Raw genomic sequence first — 24,374 nt, 5'->3', positions numbered from 1 at the left:
AAAGTTTCCAGTGCCAGATTCACTGGGTTCGTGCCCTGCCTTTGCAGTAGGGGCATTAAGTCTGTCCCTAACAAGCTTTTAGTGTCTCTTATGCCCCTGGGTTGCCAGTACTTTGCCAAGCGTGAGGCACAGAGGCACTCTTCCTTCTGATAGTGTCATCGCTCGCTTGACACCATCCCTGGAAGTCTTCAAAAGACGTTTAGATGTAAAGCTTAGGGATATGGTTTAGTGGGGACTGCTAGCGTTAGGTCAGAGGTTGGACTCGATGATCTTGAGGTCTCTTCCAACCTAGAAATTCTGTGTAATTCTGTGTAATTCTCATCCCAAATGTGCCATTACCTCGTCCATAAGAGTCCTGTCTCATCCTATTCTCCTTCATAAATCCGGTGTCCTTTGACGCCCGCATCTCCCACCTGTCCTGGGGCCTAACAAAATGTATTTCGAGCCTTTCCAAGTCTCCCTCTTCCAATGATGCTCATGCGTCCCCTTCACGTCAGTGCGTGGCGAAGCAGCTGCTGTAGTTGGACACCTCTTCTTGGTGTCAGGGTCTTCGGCAGCACCAAAAAGCCGGGATTTCCACCTGGCTGCTGCCGCTGCTAAAACTGATGGTTCCTCCTGTGAGATCCCCCGTGTTCGGATCCACCAGATCTGGTCCTGAGTAGCGTAGAGGTGATGCTGTGGTCTCTTCATAACCAATAAATCTGGACTTATCTGTCCAAGCTCCTCTCTCTGCTTTGACCATGTTCCTTCAAGATGTGCAAGCTTTAGGTACTTGAACTTCTCCATGTAATTTAAAACGTGTCATCAGCAGGGTTCTGTTCCTGCACCTCACCTGGATTGATTTATCTCTCTGTGCCTTTGTTCTCCCCCACATCTTGTCCCCACTCCCATCCGGGCTGGCTCCAGCTCTTTGATTCTTGAGGCTGTTTCTGGTTGCCCACTAACTGTCCCCATCTCAACTGGAGATCTGCTGCTCGTCAGCGGGGCTCTCAGTTGTTAGTCTCGTAAGCTCACCTGTGTAGGGTTTTGTTATTTTTTTTCCTCAGTCTTGAAGAGAAAAGACCTGTTTCTCCAACTTCTATCTTGTTTTTATTTTTGGAAGTGCCACTCTGCCCTCCCTGATGTAGGTGAGACGTTCTTCATTCTCTTTTTCACTGATTTGTGCTCCATAGACGAGCCTTGTTCTTCCTCTGAATTGTACATGCCCCAGAACGCTCTTGTAGACCAGTTTCCTCGTGTTTTTTGGAATGGGCTTAGCCCACTTGCAGGCAAATGGCTTCCCCAGTTTTGTCATGCTTGGAAATTTGGGAGGAAGATGTTGCCTTTACCTCCATGACTGAGCTCCAGGAACATACTGTGGTGTTCATCATACTTCTGCTTGTCTTTCTCCGACTTCAGAGTGTTCAAAGACTTACTCATCCGTGTTGGAACAATGTTGGACTCGATTTATCAGGAATAATGTTGGCTTTAAGACGGTTTGTACCCAGTCTGAGACGGTCCCTGCGTGAAGGGGACGCCAGGCTGGTGTGTGGCTGCTCTTCACACTTGGTGTTCCTCCTGTACCACTGATGGTTGGATGCTTCAGCCTTGGGAATCTTGCTCGACTGCCACAGCAGGGCTTCCTAACCGAGCAGTGCAGCGAGCTATTGGCGCTATTTTCTTCAGCCACCTTGGTAATTAGTGCAGCACGTCTGATTTTTAATTTTTAAGCAAACCAAATAACTGTTTTTGAGTCAGCCGTTGGAAAAGACAAAGCGTGGACGTGTCAGTAAAGGCAGGTTTGGTTTCGTGTGCCTGTAGGGAGCTGGCTTGCTGGAGGAGGTGTCCTGTCTGTGGAGCGGTGTTCTGAAAGCCCTGCTGTTTTAGGCCTCGTTTGCTGTCGCTGAAGGAAACACTAATTTTGTCGTTAGTTTCACTGAAGGCAAAAGCAGATCACGTGAAAGCAAAATACTTGTAGGAAACAAGTTGTGCACACAGGAGTAGCCGTTGGGATGGGTAGTTAATGTTAGCTCTGTGTAAGTGAGGACCCTCACCCATCCGACCTGTTGGTTAAAAAACCCTTGGTAATTCTCATTAACATTCTCTGTTAATGAGAAGGCCTAAAATGTATTCGATATTGGGCACGCCAGATGCAAAAACCCCAAACCAAGGTGGTTGTTTTCATTTTTCTTTTATTTAAGTAAAAGTTTTTTTAATAAGAAAACAAAATAGAAAATTTAATATAATTTCACTAGTGAAGATTACCAAAAGTCCGCGTCTCTTTCTTTGCTTATTTTGCGTGAGGAAAGGAGAAATGATGGCCGTGGTCTCCCTCTCGGTGGTGTTCAGACTTAAAAAGGTTTAAGAAAGTGTTGCCTAAGTCAGTATCATCGAGCAGACAAAGCACTTCCAAAACCTACAACCTGCCCTATGGGTGTAGAGCAGCCGGTTACAGCAGGATAGCAAAGAGTGCGTGATTCAAATGAGACAGACAGGACAGAAACACCGAGGTGAAATTTGCTGGGGGCTAGTGGCTTTGTTTTCTGCCCAGGACAGCTACTTGCACACCTTCGAAGCGCTTTAAACATCTCAAAGGCAAGATTAATTCTAACTTCCTGCTCCTTTTTGCTGCTCTTGCTTTCCTAGGGATCACCGCTTTCTGCCGGGATGGAGATGTTCTCATTGAATTCCCTTAAAGGTAAGCACCTCCAACAATCTTACAGTTGAACTTTTTTTTTTTTTTTTTCCTTTGCTTAGAGATTTAACACTATGGCAGACTCCTCAAGAAAATTACTTTCTAAAGAAACAGTGCTGCCCTTCTCTCTGCTGGATAAACGAGAGGTTTATCCTCCGTGTGTCTTTGTCAGGCTTCCTTCTCAACGCTGTAGGGACAGGAAAGGAAGGAGATGTGAATTTACCTGGGCTAACGAGAGGTGTTTAACACACCATGCCCAATTTTGATTGTAACAGGCTTTTTCTCAGAGGAGAGCCCAGCTTGCACAACTTTCAGCTTGCTGGGTGTGAAGCTCGTAACAGTTGTAACACCACCAGTAGTTGTTGTGGCCAAGCTAACTGAATTCTGCCTTGGTTAGTGTAGCGCGTGAGTAAGTGTTGCCCTCAGCTTGGGGCAGGCCAACCAAGTGTTGGAGAATTTCAGGCAGGGGACAGATTCTGGCAAGGGGAAGGACCTGTTGTGCCACCCAGTAAACAACAACGTAGACCTGGGGGAAGAAAGCTCAATAGGGAACTATTTAGCTCTCAGTAAGGGCTTTTTTTGCCGCCTTAATTTTATCCTCCTACTCATAGCTGCATCCTTTTGTACCAATTCAGTGAGTGATTTCTCCCTAGTGTTTGCATACTTCAAATATTTGTCAACTGTTATCACGTCCTTATTTTCCTGTCATTGCTTTGCCAACCTCTTCATTTCTTTTTTTTTTTTTTTTTTTAAAAAGAAATCCCTTCATTCACTGGTTGTTTTTGTTTGTTTTTTTCTTTTGTTGTTCTTTTCTGAATTCTGCTACTTGGTCTTAAAATAAGGAGCATAGCATGGAATAAAATACCCCAGACGTGGCCGATCTGGTGACGGATCGCTGCCTCCTGTCTTGGGGAAGTAATGCTTCTGCTTTAGCTCCTGGGGAACACAAGAGTGTACCAGCCGTTCTTGTAACGCTGCCATGCTAATCAAGTGAGTCACCAGTTTGTGGGTTCCATATTTAAAACAAAAATTCCCATAGTGCTTGATATATCCAGGGCGTTAATTAGGCATGAAGGAATTTTAGCTGGAATTAAAAAGCCTCTGACCTGTCAAATAAAGCGTGACCTGGGTTGGAGCCTGAGAGAGGAGGAACTTTCCTGAGAGGGCTAGTGGTTTGTCGTGGCCAGGCTGGGTTTGGGACTCTGGATGCTGTAACGCTTCTGCTGTAGGGGAAAATGAAACCTTTAAAGTAACGTGGTTGGTTAATGCGCTCCTGCACGGTGCTGCAGCCTTTGCAAAGGCTTGGCTAGAGAAGATGAATTAACCACAGCTCATTGAAGTGAGCCTGAACTGGCAAAGCCTGGGAGGATGGCTTTAAGTGATGACTTATATGCTGTTTAACTCTCATCTCTGCAAAATAAAGGTACTTGGATTGAATTTACGCAATCTGTGACTTCTGGAATTTTTTAATAAATTGAGTCTTAGTTATTTTTTCTGTGCTCACAAGATAATTTTTGTATCACTCACGCTGACAAACCACTAGCCCTGCTCGTGTCAAACTTTCCGTGTACCACCACACTGTCATTCAGCATCTCCCAGGCTACTCCTTCCCACTGACTGTGTGTTTCCAGTATTTTCCCAGACTTGTGCTTTATTTATGTTTTCTTTTGCTTGTTTTGATTTTAATCATTGTGTTCTCCAGCCATGGTTTATCTCTATAGGGCTCTTGTTCTTTTTATTTTTGTGTGCCTCTTCAAGATAAAGCTTTGTGTTTGTTTTTACAAACTGTACACAGACAAATCACTAGCAAACTCACAGAGGTTCTGAGATGTAGATTGGAAAAGGCAAATTTGTATAGTAAGATTTTCTTCAAATGTTCACATATGTATGCTCTTCCAAAGATTTACTTCTTTATACAGGGTTTTTGTGATAACTTTCCACTTCTTGAACCTCTTCTTGAGGAGTACAAGCTTTGTAGTGCTTGTGTCAAGTTATGTTAGTCCTTTTGTGGTTTACTGGGGATTTGTTTTTCTGCTTGAAAAAAAAAAATCTTTCTTCATCATGATATTCAAACAACTATTCATGAGAAATTTTTGGCTTACACAGAAAATATTCACCAAGTAATAAGGTATTTAACATAGAAAGGATGTCCTGCTGTAAAGAAGCCCACAACCTAATGGTGTGCAGCTGCATGTTGCAGCTGGGGATGTTAACATGTATATACAAACTTTATATATATAAATAATTTGGACTTTTGTCAAATATCAAAAGGCATAAAGTGCCCTAAGTCACTCGTACAGACCCGAACAGCAGGGTCTGCTTCCAGGAGGGGCAAGCGTGTGAGAAGGGAAAGGCACTGCGGTCTTGCCATGTAACTGACTGAAACGTTTTGGTGTTTATCTCCGATGTTAGAAAATGATATGCTGCAAGCAGGCTTCATTTTTAGTAACAAACACACCTGGATGTGAATTGCACAAGCTGCAAGTGAGTGAGGGTGCAGGTGGGGTGCATGTGTGGGTGAGAACAAGTGAGGAACCCCTGCGACTTTCAGGCTCCGGGGCAGTTTCCGAGTTTCCCCTTCTCAGTTGTTCTGGTTTTATGAAGGAAATGGGAAAGAAGTGTGTGCAGGAGGGAAACCGAGGGTAGCCAGCATCGCAGCTGGAGCTGCTGGGCGTTGTGTGGAGCAGCCCGGGAGCGCTTTGTGAGGAGGGGTGGGTGGCTGCAGGGCCCTCACCAGGCGCTCGGAACCACTGCCTCATCCCTCTGGGGGCAAGTTTCTCAGGCTGTGTGTGTGAAGACATCCTTTTTCATTTATTTTTATTTTTGGGGGATATCTCCCACACATTTCCAAGCCCCTTTGAGGCGACCTGCATGCGTGTGGCACCAACTATCCATGAAGCAACCGCCTTCGCGCTCGGCAGGAGCCGCCACACGCTCCCCGCGAGTAGATCCTCTTGTTTTGTTTTACTTTTTGTCCTTTTTTCCCTCACTTTTCCCTCAGATTTTAATTTTTTTTTCCCTCCCTCAGCGCCTGGTCCTCCCCGCCTGAGGTACTTCGTGGGGGCGCTGTGACGGGGAAGCGGGACCCGGGCTCGGCCCGGCCCGGCCCAGCCGCTGCCCTGAGGCCGGCACCGGGCGCGCGCGGCCTCAAGATGGCGGCGCTGGGGCTGCTGCTGCAGGCGGCGGCGGGCTGCGGCTCGGCGGGGCCGCTCCGCCTCTGCCGCCGTTACCGGGGGGCTCGGGGGCTCTGCAGCCGCCTGCCGGCGCCCGAGAGCACCGAGGAAGCCCGGCAGGAGGAGGAGGAGGAGCCGCAGCCAGCAGCAGCAGCAGCGGCGGGCGGTGAGGGGCAGGACGGCGGCGCCGCCATGGGGATGGGTGAGGCGGCGGGGAAGAAGCGGGATGGGTTAAACCCAACCGGGATAAACCCAACCGGGTTAAACCGAGCCGAAACGGGCTAAACCCAGCCGAAACGGGCTGAGCTAAACGTAGCGGAAGGGAGGAGCGAGCCCCGGTGCGAGGAGGAGGAGGAGGAGGAGGCGGCGTGTGCGCGCCCACGGCCCTCCCGCCCCCCTCCTGCAGCCGGGCCGGGCCCTCACGGCGAGCACCGGGGTGTGGGGGGGGCTCCGAGGGGCTCCGAGGCCTTGGGGGGGTCCCAAGGATGCGAGGCAAGGGAGAGGAAGCGGGGGGCTGCGCCGCCGCAGGTAGCGGGGCCTGAGGGGGGGGAACCGGGGCCGGGCCCTTTGTGGCGGCCGCGCCCTTTGTTGGCGGCCGGGCAGGGCCGGGGCTGCCCGGGGGCCTCTCAAGGTCGCGGCTCCGAAGCCGGGCCCGGCTCTGGGGGGCTCCCGGAGCGCCCCCGGGGCTCGAGAGGGCCGCGAGCCGCGTCCCAAGGGCCCCCGAGGGAGCCCGCTCGTTGCTTTTAGCTTTTACCACACGCCCCTGAGGTTACCGAGAGTGAAACGCTGCCGGTGTGGGGGCTGCGAGCGGCTTTGTGCTGGGGGGTGCCACCCGTGTTCGTCACGGCTCTGCCCCCGCTGCCGCCTCCCAGCCTCTCATCTTCCCCCTGGAAATCCCTTTATCGTGCTTTAAAGGTGCTGCTTTTTTTTTGTTTCCTTCCCTCTCCCCGTGTTCTGCGCTTCCCTCCCGCCCCCAGCACTTGCTAATTATTTATTTGTGATTGTCTCTCTGGTCTCTAAGCTCTTGGAGCTCTTAGTTCCCTTTTCCTTTCGGAAGCTTTGCCGGGCTTTACCCCGTGTTTCAGAGCCACCCTTCAGGTGGTGCGCTCAAGCTGTTTGATGAAGCAAACAAACTTATTTCTGAAGTAAATGCCGAAATGCCCTGAGTTGTTGAATGGCCTCATTCAGGTGTTGCGTGAGAAGAGCAGAGAACCACATTTTTCCCCCTTTTTTTGCTACAACCCTCAGCACTCTTGCTGCCATCTGTTGTCAGAGGGTGCCTGAGGGCTTCACCCTGGGGTTTCACCTCCCTCCTGTGAGGTCCCCCGGAGCCCAGAGGCAGCACCAAGGGTGGATCTGTCGGGACTGGCCTCGTCCTGCTGCTCTGTGTGTGGGGAGCTTGCTGGTGGCAGGCGCTGTGCTCCAGATAAGCAAATAAAATGCCCCCAGGGTCCCGCTGCAAGCCTGCCCTGCCCGCGGGGCTGCACCTTGAACGTGCAGAGATCATAAAAGTTCTTTTAAAAGCTGTTAAAAGTAAGAGTGAGTGCTGTGCCTTCAAGTTGAAGTCTTGTGAGCTATCTGTAGTTGACTGCTTTTGTTGCTAGCCTTGGTACGAGTATCCCACGTGGAAAAAGAACCTGGGATCTGAGGCCAGCTCTGAGAGCTGCAGTGTTACATCGCTGCTCACATCAGGGTTCCCTTCTCTGGCCCAGATGTGGGGTTTTGGAGTGGGATCTGTGGCAAAGATCACCCCTCTGCCTGCTCGGTCAGGTCTGGGGCACTTCTCCTTCTTTATTAAGACTTACGTGATCTTGACCACTCTTTCTGCTCTAAGGAGGAACCTTTCTCTGCAGCTAACTTAATTTGCCATCTCCTCGTGTCACAGAAGGACCCAGGTTGGAGACCCTCTGGGTGCTGTGTGGCCCGATCCCCTGCATGGAGCTCGGCCAGGGCTGGCCCCTGGCATGGTGACCAGTGTTAAATTTGTCCTTCTTTAGGCAAGAACCACGCATGGGTTTTTATTTCTATGTGTACTCGAAGGGAACCTTGGTCAGGGTCTCTAGATGATGATTTAAAAAAAGAAAAAGGTGACATTGTTTTGGTGTGTTCTCAGCTGGTGGAACCTTTTTTCTCTTGCCATTTCTCCCTAGTAAAATGAGCCTGGGCTAATTCCTTACAAAGTGGCTCTTTTGGAACCCCAAGGCTTTCTTCCCTGTGAATTTTTGATCTGTTAGGAGCATCCCTCACTGAGATGAATATGTAAGCAGGAGCTCGCATCTTGGTGAGCGCCGCGTTTCATAGTTTGTCCTTGCTGCTCGTTTGTTGCTTCTCCAGGGAAGACAGGAACTGTTCAAATCGATGCAGCGCTCCTCTGGCTGCCTTGAACGAGACCATGGGCCATTTATTTGTGCTCTTGCTCTACCTGATGGTGTCTTCACTTCTCATATTTGTTGAGGTTAATAGAAGGCTTAGCCACTACAAAGAAGAGTTTTTTTTTTTTCTCTTTCAGAGTTGCTTGGAATTATCGTTGGCTTCCACAATCAAGTTAAGCTGAAGGAACAGGAATTAGTTAACTGGCTTCATTTGGCAAACCCACCCTGAGCTGCCTGTTATCTGAGACAGGGTTTTAATATTCCTTCGTGGTCTCGGAGCTGAGGTGTGGACACCACGTGTGGTTCTGGCTCGACTGGAACTGGGTGTGAAAATCAGCTTTTTTGTGTTGTTTTTTGGGGAGTATGAGTCTGTATTCCTTGCCTCTGCAGGGCTGTGCCTTCCATTAGCATCGTTCCTACCCAAATATCCGTTCTCAGCAGTCAGAGAGCTCAGGCACTCTCCGGGTGAGGGTGCCAAGAAATCCAATCTGTCGGGGAGGAAACGTTCTGCAAATCCAGGGCTGCGGTTTGGGGTTGTTTCTTTAAAAACTAGGAGCGAGGCACGGCTCTGTGCAAAATAAGAGCCTTTCAGCTCTTCATTTCGGGGTAAGAATGGACTGAGGGTGATCCATCAAGCCTCGGAGTCGCTGGAGATACGTCAGATGGCACTGCTGAATATGGCATTGTCAGCTGTGAAGAAGACATTGTGTCTCAGCTGGGAGTTCAGAGCCTCAACTGCAAGCCAGATCTCGGCTTTGTTACTTAGAGCCCCTTTTCTTTGCTTGAGGATGGATTAAATATTTAGTCCTGTCTGAGGAGCCACCTCAGAATCTGAGGAATTGGCTCTCCTTAGGTAAATGCCTTTTTTTTTTTTTTCCTGGGCATTTAGAAAGAATGCACTTCTTGCCTCCATCTGTTCCCTATCACAGAATTCCTCGGGGTATTGCTTTTGAAAGGAGAAGCAACCAGAGGCCAAATAATACAGGCTGCTGCTGGAGGGTTTTATTTATGTCTCCTTTATTAAATGAATTTAATAGGACAGTTGGGAATTGGGCTACTATGCCTCCCTCCGAGCGTCCCAGCACCGTGGGTTGGAATAGACGTGTGGAGGGCTAAAATTTGAGGCACTTTTTCCAGTTTTCCTGAACAGGTACAAGTCTGAATGTGGTGGTGCTTGCTGTGCGGCCAGGTGGGTGCCTCGTGTTTGCTGTGCAATTGCAGAAAATTGGCTTGTGTTTTGCTGAGACTGAGACTGTTTCCATGCTGCCCTGGCCAGCTGGTGGACAAGAGGAGATCCTAACACAGGGTTCTTCCTCCTCTGTATCCCTCTGAGGTGTCCGAGGGGTTTGCTCAAGGATTTGTGAGGAACAGCAGCCCGAGGGCTCCCCTGTTATCCTTTTAACGGTGCTGCTGGGAGTGGTGGGAAGCTGTTGCAGGCTCTTTTCCTCGTTGGTGTGGTCAAGGAGATGGCACAGGTTCCAGTTTTGTTTTGCTGCTGCCCACAGGTAGAAAACTAACCCCGAACGGAGCCAGTTGCCAGTCAGACAGCTGTAGGATTATAGAGCAACCTGTCCTCAGATGATACCTGGCTCTCGGTGTCCTTATCGCAGAGCCCGGGGGTTTTGTTTCAGCATCCCTCTGCGTGCTGAGGAACCCAAACTCCTACAGTAGCTGGGCTGTTTGGCTTCTGGAAGCCGTTTCTCTGAGGTTCAGCTGGTTCTTCTGTGCTTCCGAGGAAGAACTTGCAAGCCTGGTGTTAGTAATTTCTTTTCTGAGCCCTGAATCAGCACCCTGGCTTTTTGGTGCTGCTGTTGGAGAGGGCGATGGGATCAGCAATGTCATTTTTGCTCAACCTTACCCCAGGATCTCCAGTCTGACCTCCTGGTAACTTCACTTTTCTCTTGGATGAAGCTTTGTGACAGTGGCTCTCTATGCCCACATCGCAGGGCTCTTCACTTAAATACTTCCTGCTTTGGAGGCCGTTCTGTCTAGCTTCATTACAGCAGCTCTGCAATCAGAGATTTTAGGAAAATGCAACGGCAGCTCTCGGTGATGCTCTGAGTGCCGTGGACGGGCCGTTTCTCACTCCTCAATTTAGTAGCTCCATCAGGAATCCCCAATTCCTGCGGTTGTGTCGTGCTGCCCCGATGGTCCTCGTGGGTCCCACTTCTGAAAAGTAATCCCCAGCCCTGGTGGTGGTCGGCGAGGAGATATTAATGGAGTTCTGCCCTTGCGGGATGGGAGATCCCTTTCCCTTCTCCTGTTCCTTGCACTCCCAAAATGTTCTTTTACGTTTTCGATTCCCGACGAGCAGCTCGAAGGAGTCACTTTGCGTGTTGTCGAGCCCCTTGGTGTAACCCCGAGGTGGCGCGCGTGGCTGAGGAGGCGGCTGCAAATCCCAAAGTCTGTTCGAGATGCTTACTGCTCAGTTTGTTTCTGACGCCGAAGGATGGCAACAGAGCCACTTCTGCCTTCACAGCGAGGGAATGGCACCGGCTCCGAGTTCTGTGCTAGGCTGTTTGCATTTGGGTTCAGCTGGGTGTATTTTGTCTGACGGTTTTTCTGGTGATACCGTGTTTTTTGGGGGGGGAAAAGAAAATCACAACGGTTTGGAAAGACTTTTAGTGTCACTAAATTAGGGCTAGCACTGAGTTAGACTGTCAGCGCTGCACTTTTAACTGGAAATTTTAAATTCGAGCTTTGAAAGGAGGGGAAAAGCAATCTCTGCGTTTCAGGAAAAGTGTTGGTGATGCTGCATTTCCAAAATGTCCAACAATGCTGTATTATCTCGTGTTTGGTGCTCAGGAGACTTTGCACTCCTGCGTGCTGTTCTGCTGAAGCCTGGAGACGTTGGTGAACCTCTGAGCTTCTGCCTGCTGCCCTGTCTGTAGCCCTAGAGACATTTATGCTCCCAGAGCCGCAGCGAAGCAGGTGTTAGGACATGTCTTTGAACAGGACTGCACAAGAATTGTAAGACATTTAGCTCTTCTGTTGTTGTTTTTTTTTTTTTTTTTTTTCTTTTTTAGATTCCAGAGACTTGTTGAAGGAATTTCCACAGCCTAAAAACTTGCTCAACAGCGTGATTGGACGAGCCCTGGGCATTTCTCATGCAAGGGACAAACTGGTATACATCCACACGAATGGGCCGAGAAAAAAGGTAATCCTCTTGCACCAGGCACTGGTGGTAGGTGGGTATGGTGTGAATGAGCCAGGAACACTGCAAAGCCGGGAAGTAACCCTTTAGTAGAGAAAGTTCTAGCACATAAAGTCCATGTAAAAATTGTACTGTGATCTTTCAAACAAAATTTTCTCACTTTTTCCTGCTTCTCTGTTTCCACGTGCTTCAACACGTATGTAAATGCAGGTGCTGTCCACCTCCTTTTGTTTGTGGAAGGATGAATTTTTGCTCTTTTTGTCCTTTAATGGGCTTTCCTTAGCAGGAGGACACGTAGTTTGCTGTCGAGTGTGTTGGGCTTTGTAACCTACTGCCTTAGAAAACGGTAACTCAGTGCTATGTGTCAGACCTTAGGGCTACATTTTGTTTCTATATTCGAATAGAAAAAAGCCTAAGAAAGCCTAAAATTGCAATAAGAAAAGATGAATTTGCTTGGAATGGAGGGAGGCTTCTAGTACTACTTAAGGGCAAAGTTAAATACAGAGGTGCTTGTAAATGAACCAGAGGAATTCCAGGCAAACATTTTGCCAATCAGTTGGAGCTTGGATGTAAGGCTCTCACGTCCCATCTCTGCGAGGAATTGAGCAGTTCTGAACTCACAGGTGCTCTGTGTTCAGGGCTTTGCCTCCTCCCGTTGTACAACCCCTGTGGCCCCAGGCCTCTCGCTCTGTCTCGAGCAGAAGCCTATTCCAGCTGAAGTTTAGCTGCAACGTACATTCCAGGAAAAGATTCAGTTCTGATGGATTAACATTTTCCAATAACATTCTGTCTTAAAACTTCCCAGACACTTTTCATTACCTCATCCTTTCTGAGCATACGCGTCTTTTAGGCAATACTTTACTGAGGGTTGCTTTGGAATTCCTTTGTTATTTGTGTTTCTGCGTTACTTGCCTTTCCTCAAGCAGCAGTGCAGCTTCCTAGCTGATGTTTAGGAATGCCATACCTAGTGCCTCATCATTTTTAGTCTCTGTAATCAGTTCAAATTCTTGCTAGCACTAACACAGATTAACGTCGTCCATAACTTTAGATTTCTTAAAAACAAACTTACAACAAAAACTAGAGCAGCTCTTGTAGAAAACAAGGGCTGGTGGGGAAAAAACAAAACAAAAAACCAGTAGGAAGAAGTGTGGGGACAGGAGGACAGGTGGGACAAACTGGGGAAGTCTTGGTTGGAAGTGGACAAGACTTTTTTTGTGAGCACCAAGTAACCCGGCCTTCACGAGACAACTTCTTTTCTCAGCAGCTCTGTGTCTTTTCATGCAGAGTCCTTAGGCAAAATACGTAGCAATTTTGTGCAGTAAGATGAGATTCAGATGGCAGGCAGGCAGGCAGCCAGATGGAGGCTGTTGAAAAGTCAGGAGCCTTTTTTTTTTCTAGCCTTATAGGTGGGGTTTTCCCAGCGGACCTAAATGCCACCTTTCATCTTTGCTGCAGAAACGGGAGAGAATTCCTTCGGCATTTCCCTCCTCTGAGCCTTGCAGAAACTCAGCTGCGGCATCTGCGGGGCCGGGAGTCGAGCGAGCTCTTCCTTTGGAGCAGTTTTTACCAAAGGGCAGGGTTCAGCTCTCAGTGTTCTTTGCAGGTTTTTCAGCTGCTTGGAACCAACTGTGCTGGGAGAAGAGGAGCTCTGGTGGTGCTGTTAGTTCTGTAACAGCTTGTGCCGGGCAGCACGAGCTGAAGGCTGCTGCTCCTCTGCCTGAGGAGCACGGTACCTGCCTGCGTAACCACGGGGCAGGCTGCTGCTAATTGAAGCTAGGATAAGGAAGCAGAAAGATTTGCTCGCTGTTGCAACTGGAAATGTGTTGGAGAGTGCTTGTTGCTCCTCTGGTGTGGTGTGCTGCGGTGCACACAGGAGCAGTTACCCTGAGACTGAATTGTTCTTGTAACAAGCTCTTGGCATTTGATTCCTCGGGGCTGACACACCACCACCTGCGAAGCTCCGGCCCGCGGTACGTGGTGCTGTGCTGGAAAGCAGCCTGCTTCCTGGGCCTGCCTCAGCCACCCGGCTTCTTTGTGGCTGTGGGCACCTTGTGTCTGGTTCCAGGTTTTGTTTGTGTGGTACTGGGATGGAGCATCCAAAAAGCGACCCAACAAGCAGTTTGTTTGGGATTTTCATTTGTAGTTACCTTCTTGATCCAGAGTTCAGAGATGTTTGAAGTAACGGTGCTTCTGGTGGAGGGGAGGGGTTGATTGCTCTGTGCTGTCTCACTTTGCTGCTTATCTTTGCTTTTCAGAAAGTCACTCTGCATATAAAGTGGCCTAAGAACGTGGAAGTGGAAGGCTATGGGACCAAGAAGATTGATGCTGAGAGGCAGGCAGCAGCAGCTGCATGCCAGCTCTTCAAGGTGAGCTTTTGCCCCTTAGCTTGATGAACCAAGCCCCTGAGCGTGCAGGCTTTGCCCATTTTGGTGTGTTGTTTTACTGGTTTAAAGCTGGGCTAATCTACCTCTTTATTTGTGGCTGGAAATGGTTGAAGTGTGTGCAGCCACCATCAAGCAAGTACTGTGAGGTTCTAAAGGGCACTGAGATGTGGTGTGACAGCAGCTGTCTGAGGATAAGCTGCAATCTTGTCCTCAGCTCTCCCACTAGCTCTGTCTGTAACCTCGAGCAAGTGACTTTGCTTTTGGAGTTTCCCTTTCATCTGTGCAGTAGGAACAGCGCTTCCTGCTAAGGAGCCTAGAAAAGATGCCAGGTGCTCTGACAAGAGGAGCTTTTGGATTTGTTTGCAGGGCAAGAAAGCTACATTAAGAAATAGCTATGTAGTTCTTAACTTAAGCCTTCAGAAGTTAAAGATTGCAGCGTTAAAACTAGCAGTTTCTTTAGCTGCCTTCTGACGAGGCAAGTTGCTTTGATCCTGTGATTAGCAAAACTTGTTCCAGTGACTGCCTGACCTGAAGCACGGTGCTCGTTCAGTTCACATTCAGTGGAGGTGTATTTTTGTTTTATCCTCACAAATCAACATTCAATGAAAGCATTGTTTTGAGCTTTCTTGGAAAGCCTGGGAGTTTTCAAGGGGGGAAAAATGTCCCACCTACACTTGCAATAATATTATTTGCTAAATTTTGGGAAATGGTTCAACTGTGCTTTCAGGTCAGAGCTGGAAAACAACAAAAAGACAACCCTGGGACTGTAGATTAAGCATGCAAAGTTTTAAGCCACGTGCTTTGCCAGCTAGACCTCTAACCAAGAGAAACCATCATAATGGGAGGCCTTGTGCAGGCCTAGCTCCAGAAATAGCTACAGATGCTGCTCTAAGTGAAGAGTCACCAATTCAAGAAAAGTGGTGGTGTTAATTGGAGTGGAGATGAATGTAGTGTAGAGTACAGCAGCTAGCAAAGTGAATTCTTGCCGTCCTAGGCACCCCTGCAGCACAAAATAACACCACTCAGAGGCCTAAAGATGTCACTTTTAATGTATTGCAGTGGTCTGGTAGGATTTGGTGCATGGTGCAATCTAGGTATGCCTGGAACTTCGTGTAAGGCTCAGTCCTAAACGTAGGTGGTGGGCCAGCAGAAACTGGGAACTCTTCTGTTTCAAAACCCGATAGGTTTGGGAGATCTTGATACTGCTTCTGCAGACTGAAAAGAGAAGGAAGCAAAAAGAAAAGGAAGCGAACCATTCACTGAATTCTCACCTTGTGTTATCCCAGGTTATATTTGTTTGGGTTTAGCCTTACCAAACAGATGCATTCCATGCTCTGAGGTGCGTTTCAGAACTTATAAAATAAAAGGTTTTAACAATATTTAGTAAAATACCCATAGATCTAGCCCAGCCTGTCCAACAAGCTACAGGATTCCAAGCAAGTGTGCTCTGGGAAGGGAGGTGAGCGAACAGATTTCCTTGAAGTAGTAATACCTGGAGGAAAGCTTTTTGTTTCTGCAAGTCCCCTTTCTTTCTCTGCTCTTTCTGTGTGATACAAAGAAATTCCTCCTGCATTTCTCTCCTTTCCCAGATGTTTAATTTCCCGCAGTTGCCCATCTCTGTCCCTTTACTGCAGCTAACTGCGTTTTTCTCCTGCAGGGCTGGGGTTTGCTGGGGCCCAGAAACGAGCTGTTCGATGCCGCAAAGTACCGGCTCCTCGCAGACCAGCTTGGCTGCCCCGATGAGCGGTGGTGCTCGGAGGGCAAGTGGCGCTCCAAGTCCGGACCTTCTCTCGCCGACTTGTCCACCTGCTGGCGGCGCATGGAGCCGGACGACTCCATCCAGCCCATGGAGCAGGGCCGCATGCCTAAAGCGATGCGGAGAGAAGAGCTGGAGGAAGGGGAGCTGGAGGAGGGAGAGCTGGAGGAAGGGGAGCTGGAGGAAGAAGCGATCGATGTTTCCGATTATTTACCGATGGCGCATCAAGATGCTCGAACCTCAGGCAGAGATGCGAGGTAAGGGCTTCGATAGCTGCTGGTGCAGGGCAATAAAAAAGGGTTTTCTTAGCTGAGGCAGCCCTATGGTTCCTCTGAGTTGAGCTGCAGCTTTCCACGTTGCTGGTGTGACCTTAAGGAGGCTATAACGAGGTGGGGATCGGGCTCTTCTCCCAAGCATTAAGTGATAAGACAGAGGAAATGGCCTTAGGCTGCAGGAGATTTAGGTTGGATAATAGGAAAAGGGTTGTGAAGCACTGGAACAGGCTGCCCGGGGAAGTGGTTGAGTCACCAGCCCTGGAGGTCTTCAGAAAGTGTGTAGGCGTAGAGCTTAGTGATGTGGCTTAATGGTGGACTCGGCAGTGCTGGGCTAAAGGTTGGCACAAACTGATCTTGTAGTCTCTTCCAACCTAAATGATTTGTGATCCTATAACCTGTAGGTGAGCCGAACACTGAATATTTTGCGTTCTTCCCTGAGAGAGATTGGGGCAGCCTGGTCTTGTACCTGGCTGTAATCACCGGGGAGTGTCAAGGTGTCATCTTTGAAGTCCTCTCCTTTGGGTTGAGTGCTGCCTACTCATTTGCTCCCTTTCTTATTCTTCTGGGCCTAAAGCAATTTCTATTTCCAGAAAACCGTGCATTTGCAGTTCGGAGTCCCTTTCTTGATACCCCTACCCCCACAGTTTTGGGGGCAGTATTAATATATGCTCCTTTTCATCCCAGTAGTTCCCCGTAGTTGCTTTCTTGACTTCACGTTTTATGAGCACAAATTTTAGATTTTAATAGTCAATGAGAGAAAAAAAAATCAGTAAGGACCTGGTGGTGGTGGCTGTAGGGATGCTCTTTGGATTCAGAAATAACTTAATGATGTTTTTTGTTGTTGCTTTTTGTAGTTATTTTTAAAAACTTAAAACCTGTTGATGGTATTTGGTTTGTAGTACTAGTGTGAAGGCTTCCTTGCTTTTTAGTCCTGCACTGGGTGATTATTCTGGGACTGACAGACTTTAGCAGCAAGGCACAACTTGACTTTTCAGATATGAAGGCACAGATAACCTTGATCTTAGTCGCAGACCTGAAGCGAGGTGGGTCTGAGCACAGGGTGGCTGTTTGCATATCCAACTGTTCTCCTCTTCCATCTAGCCGAGGAGGGAGTTCCATCGAGATGACAGATGACAACACTGCCATCCGAGCTCTGACGCAGTTCCCACTTCCCAAAAATCTCCTGGCCCAAGTGATTCAGATCGCCACATCTTCCTCCACAGTCAAGGTAAGGAGCCTGGGGACTGACCTGCCGGGATGAGGCTCAGAGACTCACTGTGGTCTCTTTGGATGCTTCTTAGGGCAGCTGAGAACTGGGGAGAGACGAGGCCCAGAAAAATCAGCCTGAAGAGCAAGAGAAGTCTTAGTGGTAGGAGCTAAGGAAACAGAAGCACCGGGAGCATTGTTACTTGAGGTCAGGCCAACAGAGGAGCTGTTGGTGTGAAGGAAGGAGAATATTTTCTCCTGCTAAGCTTGCATTTCCCCTAATATCTGCAACAAACACAAGCTGGTGTTACTCAGAGAAATGTGTGAGTGACGGAATCTTTCCACACCTCAACTCCTGGCAGTATGTGGTGATTCTGCCCCTCGGTGTGTGTCACCCAGCTCCCTTCCAGACCTCAGGCTGGGCTCCACCCCGTGTGCTGCCAGGGGTGTTCTGCTCACAGCTGGCTGCTCTCACTCCTCCTTCAACTCATGAGCTCAGGGGTGGAATCTAGTGCAGTAAACCTGTTCTAGTGTTGGAAAATAAAACTGATTTCAGCTCTGCTTAGAAATAGCGGGGTATATTTGAAAAATCTCTGCCTGTGGAAGCTCTTAGCGCCCCCCAACCTGATGTTGGTTACGTGCCTTTTAGGAATACATGCAGTTCCGCACAGTAGGTACCAAGACCAAGATCTGCAAGCTCACGCTCCGCTGGCCCTGTCCCATGACTTTTGCTGCCAAGGGCCGTCGCAAGGTGGAGGCAGAAAACAAAGCAGCGGCGTTGGCCTGTCAGAAGCTTAAGGTAAGCACGTGTGGTTCCCACATCCCATCTCCAATCTGTCATACGTAGATGTTCCTTGCACCTCACTCACCAGATTTGAAACTAATGTGGTGATGCCTAAAACTTTCTATTTCTGACTTCATGCTCAATAAACACATTTTCAAACCGTAGGATCCAGTCCAAGCTGCTGTCGTACCCCTCAGGCATCCCCCTGTGATGACCCCTTGAAGGCTGTTGGGCTTGTTTTGATCCCTCAACAGAGGGATGTGTGGGGATTGCTACTAAATGTTAGCTTTTTTCTCCTGGACCCCTCAGTGCTGCCTACTAAGACAGATTTACCTTCCTGTTCTTGTAGCCACACTGCTGTGTTAGGTTTTGCTGCAGATGCTTAGAGTCAGCAGAGAAGTCCAAGAAGATTGTGTAGGGCTTAATGCTGAGCTGTCACAATGAACCAGAACCACAGCGAGAGTGGCTGCTGTGTTTTTGATGGGTCTACTTGCTTCTAGTGTCCATTTCACCAGAGCTGTGCTAGGAGCATGTTTTTGCCATGCCAAAAGCAAGCAGTGATAGATTTGAGCTATGGGGTAGGGAGTTCACCCATCAGAACTTGTAGGACCTACACGTGCCAGCAAATTGCATGCAAGTCTTGTGTCTGACGGTCTGGTTTGCCTCTCCTCTTCGCAGAGCCTTGGCTTAGTGGACAAGAACAACAACCCTCTCAGCCACGCCATGTACAACATGACCTCGCTCCGGGAACTTGGTGAGAACCAGAGGAAACCCTGCCACATCAAAGTTCCTGAAGCCACCCTGCGCAAGATTGAGAACTACCTGAATCATGTAAGGCTTCCTCAGGTGCCTCAGAACCACCCTTGGCTGATCACGTGTAATGTCAGAACTTGGACTGCGTGCACGTGGGTTGAGAGCTTCATGCCAAAAGGGTGGAGGAATTTACGACTTGATGTTTCGCCACAAAACTGATCGGTCTTTGACCCATGGGGAAAGAGACCCTTTTTGGGCAGAGGGCCTTCTCTGGATGTAGTTGTGATGTTTGTCTGTGTTATTTGGCCTTCGGGGTGTTGGGAAGTGCAGTTTTTGCTTATATCTGCCTCCTGTAGGCTTATGACCTCTGCCCTATGCAGCTCTTGCTAACATAAAGCCCTGGTTATACCTTGTTGCTTTACAAGAACCAGGTACTGGTAAATTTTCATTTTTCCCTTGGGAGTGTCTCTTACAGCACTCCTAAGGTATTGATGAGCGCAGATCCCCAGCACCTGGCAGTGAGGTCCCAGGAGATGTCTCTTCATGCTGTGGGGTGGACACCCAGGGGTGCTGAAGCAGTGCCAGGACAGGTTTCCTTGGCAGCATTCAGTGCCAAAGCAGGAGTTAGTGCCAACGTAAGGTGAGGATGGGCATGGTGCAGGTATAAACGTCTGTAGCTCATTGAAGTAATTAAAAAATGATGCCTCTGTTTGGAAGCTGGCAAGTCACTGTGCAGCACACCGTAGGGCTCTGGGGATGTTTATAATATCTTAGGGATGCTGTAAAGTAAACCAAGTGGTAGGGAGTATCCTAGGGAGCCAAAACCAAGCCTAAGGCAGCAGACGTTTCTGAGTGACCTGTTAGAGTGGCTGAATTAAGGCTGTGCTCTGCCTGCCATGTGTATGTCAGGCTGTGTGTGGAAGGCTTGCCCTTGGGACCCCGAGCAAGGCTGAACCCAAAGCTACTGATCCGATCCGTCACTGAACTCCTAATCCTGTGAACATCTTTGATTTGTATTCTAGCCAGTTGCTGACCTGCTGTTGCTCCTTTTGGTTATTCCCATAGGATCTTTTTTTTTTTTCTTTTGCCAAGATTGGACGTTTCTGGCTTAGCTGAACACTTATGTTTTGGGCAAGCTAAATGTCCGGGCTTCCTGAGGGAAAGGAGGGTGGTGGTGCAACCTGAGTGTTTCAAAAAGCTGACTTCTGGGGCTGTTGCAGCCCCTGCATGCAGCGTAGCTACTGACCTGGAGAGCTCAAGATGCTGTTCTGGGCCCGTCAGTTCAGGCGTTGGCCGTAACATTTCTGTTAGAGCAGGCTGCAAACCTCAGGGGATGCAGCGAGGAAAATGCAGGGAGCTGCTCAGGGTTGCATTGAGTTGAGGTTATTTTGAGTGAGAATTACTTCTACCTAAAACCTGAAGGGTACCTAAAAAAAAAAAAAAAAAAAGGAGGTGGGCTACCTGAAACCTGAAGAGTTTGGTAAAGCTTTGTGGGCTCTGCAAAGCCAGTCTGGCTGAGTCCATTCCAGGCACTCGTTTTTCTGTCCTCCTGAGGACTGTTCCCGAACTTCTTGTCCCCTCACACCTTTCTCCGTCTCCCCTCAGTACCCAGTGGACATCAGGGAATCCAGGCCCCGGATTGCTGACGACATGATGAACCTGAGCAAGGAATCGGGTGCGATCAGCGATGCCATCACGGGGAAGACCTACATCCCCATGCTGGAGGCGGAGGAGGTGCGCCTTAGCCAGAACCTGCTGGCCCTCTGGAAAAGGAGAGGATCCTCGTGGCAGGAGAGCCACCCGCTGCCGGTGGATCCTCACAAGGACACCATCCTCTCGGCCATCGAGCAGAACCCCGTGGTCGTGATAGCAGGAGACACGGGCTGCGGGAAAACCACGCGCATCCCTCAGCTCCTGCTGGAACACTACATCCTGGAGGGGCGCGGCGCCCGCTGCAACGTGGTCATCACCCAGCCCAGGAGGATCAGCGCCATCTCGGTGGCCCAGCGCGTGGCGCAGGAGCTGGGGCCCAACATGAGGAAGAACGTGGGCTACCAGGTGCGACTGGAGAGCAAGCCCCCCGCCCGGGGGGGAGCCCTGCTCTTCTGCACCGTGGGCATCCTGCTGCGCAAGCTGCAGGGCAACCCCAGCCTGGAGGGCGTCAGCCACGTGGTGGTGGACGAGGTCCACGAGCGAGACGTCAACACGGATTTCCTGCTCATCCTGCTGAAGGGCATCCAGAAGCTCAACCCTGACCTGCGCCTGGTCTTGATGAGCGCCACGGGAGACAATCAGCGTTTCTCGCATTATTTCGGGGATTGCCCCGTGGTCAAGGTGCCGGGCTTCATGTACCCGGTGAAGGAGTACTATCTCGAAGAGATCCTGGCCAAGCTTGGTCGGCACCGACACCGGCACTACGAGATAAAGGTGGGTGTGCAGGGCGCTGAAGCTCTTCCCCTCGGGTCAGGGGCTGGTTTCGGGCGTATCTGCAGGGCCTGGAGCCGCTCCCTCGTCCTGTGGCCCTTGGGCATTGTTTGCTGAGCTTTAATTCCAGGTCAATCCTCCTGAGCTAAGATCAGCTTAGCAGAATCCCTTGTATTTTAATTAATTTACGGATAAAGGCGACTTCAAATTTAAGTTACTCTTGTCCCTCTGTAAGGGGAAGTTTGTTTGACCTTTCCCTGCTCAGCCTGGTGAGGTTTCTGTCAGCCTGAGGAGGTTCCTCCTGGTGGCTGAGCGACCACCTGGTTGTGTCAAGGACTTCTCCCAGCTTTGTGTCATCAGCAGACTTGCTGAGGGTGGCCCCTGGTGTTCAGGGCCATCTTCCTGTTCCTCTCATGGCTGGTCGGGTTCTTCCCCTGCTCTTTTTAAGCTGACCTGACTTAAGTTCCACATTACTGAGACAACCAGCTCCATGCCTGGTGGATTGGAAGGCCTGGTTTTGCCCTCCCAAATTTCACTTTAGCTACTCGTGAGGTGCTGTTCAATAGAGGTACAGCTTCCAAGTCTGGAGAGCAGGAAAGGGACTGCACATTCTCACTCCTCAGCTGAGGAAACTGGCAGCAGTGGTGACCAGGGCGGGTGCCAGATGGAGCCAAACCCAGGCTCCTGAGCTTCCTGGCTCCTCGTCCTGGGGAGGCCATCCAAGAACAGGCATCTGCTCGCTCCAGAAGACGCTTGGGAAGGCTGTGCACCTTTCTGCTGTCTGCTGCATGGCTGCTTATTTATCTGCGGGTGTCCTCCTGCACTCCCAGAACCTCCTGAGCTGCAGGAGAGAACCCGTGGTGGTTGTCAGTCCTCCTCCTGCCTGCACACAGGGCAACCTGAGGGTTAAACATTCATCTGGGAGCATTGTCCACGAGCTGCTGGAACACCCAATGGCTTGGGGCTGTGACTGCTTCCCCGGGGAGCCTGTCCCAGAGCCTGACCACCTTCTCAGTGAAGATTTTTTTGTTAATGTCCAGTTTGAACTTCCCCTGATGCAGCTCTAAGCCATCCCCTTGCTCCCCCTCTCGAGGAAGCTGTAGGCAGCAGTGTGGTGTCGTGCTTTAACCCCCCCAGCAGCCGAAACCAGGACACGAGGTCACCCCTCGCTCTCCTCTCGAAGCTGAGCAAACCAGATATCTTCAGCTGCTCCTCATAAGCCATGCCCTGGAGCCCTTTCACTCCTTTGTTGTCCTTCTTTCGGCACATCCTGGTATTTTTGGGCCCCAGAACGTAACAGATAAACAGTGCTCAGTGCGTGAGGTGTGGCCACAGCAGTGCTGGGCGCTTTGGCCAGGAGGACACTGAGAGACAGTCACAAAGTCTGCCAAAATCCCCAAACCCCACCGGGCAGGCAACCTCATCATAATGGGGTATCAGGCTAGTAAGGCACGGCTTGTCCTCGTGAACCCGTGTTGGTTTTGACTGCCTGGAGTAGCCAGGGTGATGAGAATGAGAGTGACATGGGCACGCTCCCAGTCAGCTGGGACCTCTGCAGATTCCCCAGCCCGTTAAGAAATAACAGGGATTTTGCAGTCACATCACCCAGCTCTTCAGTACCCAGGGATGAATCCTTTGGGCCCTGTGGATCTGCGTGCGTTGGGCTGCAGCAGCACATCTCACCCAAGTTCAGAGTCACCTGGGAGCTTATCACACCCCACGGCACAGCTCTGCTGCCCGTTTTTCTCCCATCACCAAAGCTTTTATACTCCACCACTGAATGAGATCGCTGTGGCTGAGACAGGCACGTCTCTGTGCCCGTGAGACCACCTCCGATTCCAAACAGCAGAGCTTGGAGGGCGCCTTCCCCAGCCAGCTCCCTTGGTGCCTGTCTCACGCGTTGTCCTCACCGTGCTTCTGTTTTATCCAGCAATCAGATGATGAATGCGTCCTCGACCTCGATCTGATCACCGACCTCGTACTCCAGATTGACGCCCACGGAGAACCAGGTAGGTTCTGCTTTTCCCCCTTCCCCTTTCCTTTTTTTTTTTTTTTCTGGGAGGAAAAAAACCTTATCTGCAGAGCACAGCCCCTGTGGACAGCAAATGTTGTGCTGAGTTCTGCAAGGCCGCCTGGAATTCCTGGTGAGCTGAGTGGTCTCAGGCTGCTGTGACCTAATTCTGAGTCTTTGGCTAAGACAACGTATGAGTCCTCATGCCTGAGGCAGAGGTTAAGGTGACTGGTGCTCCAGGCAGCTATGCAAACCCCTCTGCTGGAGTTTGGAAAGCTGTCTGGAAGCTGGGTTGGTTGCTGATTCCCGTGTCGATGTACCTTGAGGTCCTGGTGTCCTGAGAGACCCCGCTCCTGGGCTGAAACTGTGTCTGTGCAGCAGCATCTGCAGCCTCGTGCTGCTCAGAGCAGTTATTTTCCTGTCCTGGGAGGATTTCCTTCCCTGGGAGATGATATTTCTGTGAAGGGAGGATTTTTCAGATGGTTTCTACTAGCTTGGAAACACTTAAAGCTCTTCGAAGGCATTCACTCCCAGAACATATCTGGCTTTGTTTCCTTTTGACTTCAAACTTCTGAGGAGCTGACAGAGGCAGGTACAGCCGAGCAGGCAGGCAGGGGACATTTCCCTGGGTCTGACTTCCCTCACGGCTGCATCTGTGACTGGTTTGTGATGAGAGGGGTGCAGGTTTCCTCAGCTGGCAGGGGGCATCCCAGCCCTGGCCCTGCTTCTCTTTGGGTTTTTTGGGCTAAGGGTTGCTGTGGGCTTGGGAATAAGAGGTCCTGTCTGCAGTTTCTGAGTCTCCAGCAGGGAAATTGCTCTTGGATTGCTAGGTTAGGTGTTGTTGCTGTGTTACAGGTGGGATCCTCTGCTTCCTCCCTGGCTGGCAGGAAATCAAGGGAGTGCAGCAGCGCCTGCTGGAGATGCTGGGGTCTCAGAACAGCCGGTACCTCGTCTTACCAGGTGAGATGGCAGGGCCAGATTTCTCCCCAGGATTCGGGAGGAGAGGCCAATTGACTTGATCAACCCCTTCAGCTGTTGCACACAGATAACAGAGCAAGTTTGTGTGCTCTGATGTATGCAAAGGCGTATGTAAAGCACAACTAACTCCCAGCAGAGGCTATCCTAAGCAGCGGGTGATTAAAGAAACTGGCTTCCTGTCTGCCTCCAGCAATGCAGATGTAGGCAAGGAGGAAACTGCCGAGTTCTGCCCTGCTGTAGCTGCATGCTGAGCCTAAATAGGAAAGCTCTTTGGGACTTGTTTTGTGGGGTGGAGGTGTGCTCCGTGGTTCATCTTCTGCTAGTGAATGTGATGTTCTGCATCCCGGGAGGGAAATGTAAAACCAAAGCCAGGATTGCCCTGCGAGGCTTCAAAGAATTTTTGGTTGGTTTGGTTCTTTGTTTGTTTTTT

The 24,374-nt window shown here is 50.0% G+C and overlaps 1 protein-coding gene across 7 annotated transcripts in view; it reads left to right on the top strand.

The window, feature by feature from the left end:
- DHX30 (DExH-box helicase 30) overlaps positions 1-24,374 on the top strand; it is a 34,434-nt gene that overhangs the window by 2,822 nt on the left and 7,238 nt on the right. For 3 of the 7 annotated variants that reach the window (XM_084508413.1, XM_084508415.1, XM_084508416.1), the window contains exons 2-11: positions 2,626-2,677; positions 11,246-11,376; positions 13,629-13,739; positions 15,415-15,770; positions 16,890-17,016; positions 17,644-17,793; positions 18,457-18,609; positions 20,137-20,958; positions 22,886-22,964; positions 23,822-23,926. In XM_084508413.1, the coding sequence (XP_084364539.1) occupies positions 2,626-2,677; positions 11,246-11,376; positions 13,629-13,739; positions 15,415-15,770; positions 16,890-17,016; positions 17,644-17,793; positions 18,457-18,609; positions 20,137-20,958; positions 22,886-22,964; positions 23,822-23,926 (2,086 nt within the window). Of the gene's footprint in view, positions 1-1,553; positions 1,674-2,625; positions 2,678-5,820; positions 6,050-6,317; positions 6,376-11,245; positions 11,377-13,628; positions 13,740-15,414; positions 15,771-16,889; positions 17,017-17,643; positions 17,794-18,456; positions 18,610-20,136; positions 20,959-22,885; positions 22,965-23,821; positions 23,927-24,374 lie in introns of those variants that run through there. The other 4 variants (XM_084508412.1, XM_084508411.1, XM_084508410.1 and 1 more) reach the window with 4 other exon arrangements.

Source organism: Aythya ferina (genome assembly GCF_964211825.1).
Source record: "Aythya ferina genome assembly, chromosome: 2".
NCBI classification, from domain to species: domain Eukaryota; kingdom Metazoa; phylum Chordata; class Aves; order Anseriformes; family Anatidae; genus Aythya; species Aythya ferina.
Note: the sequence above shows the minus strand (reverse complement) of the source record. Positions and strands in the feature narration are given on the sequence as shown.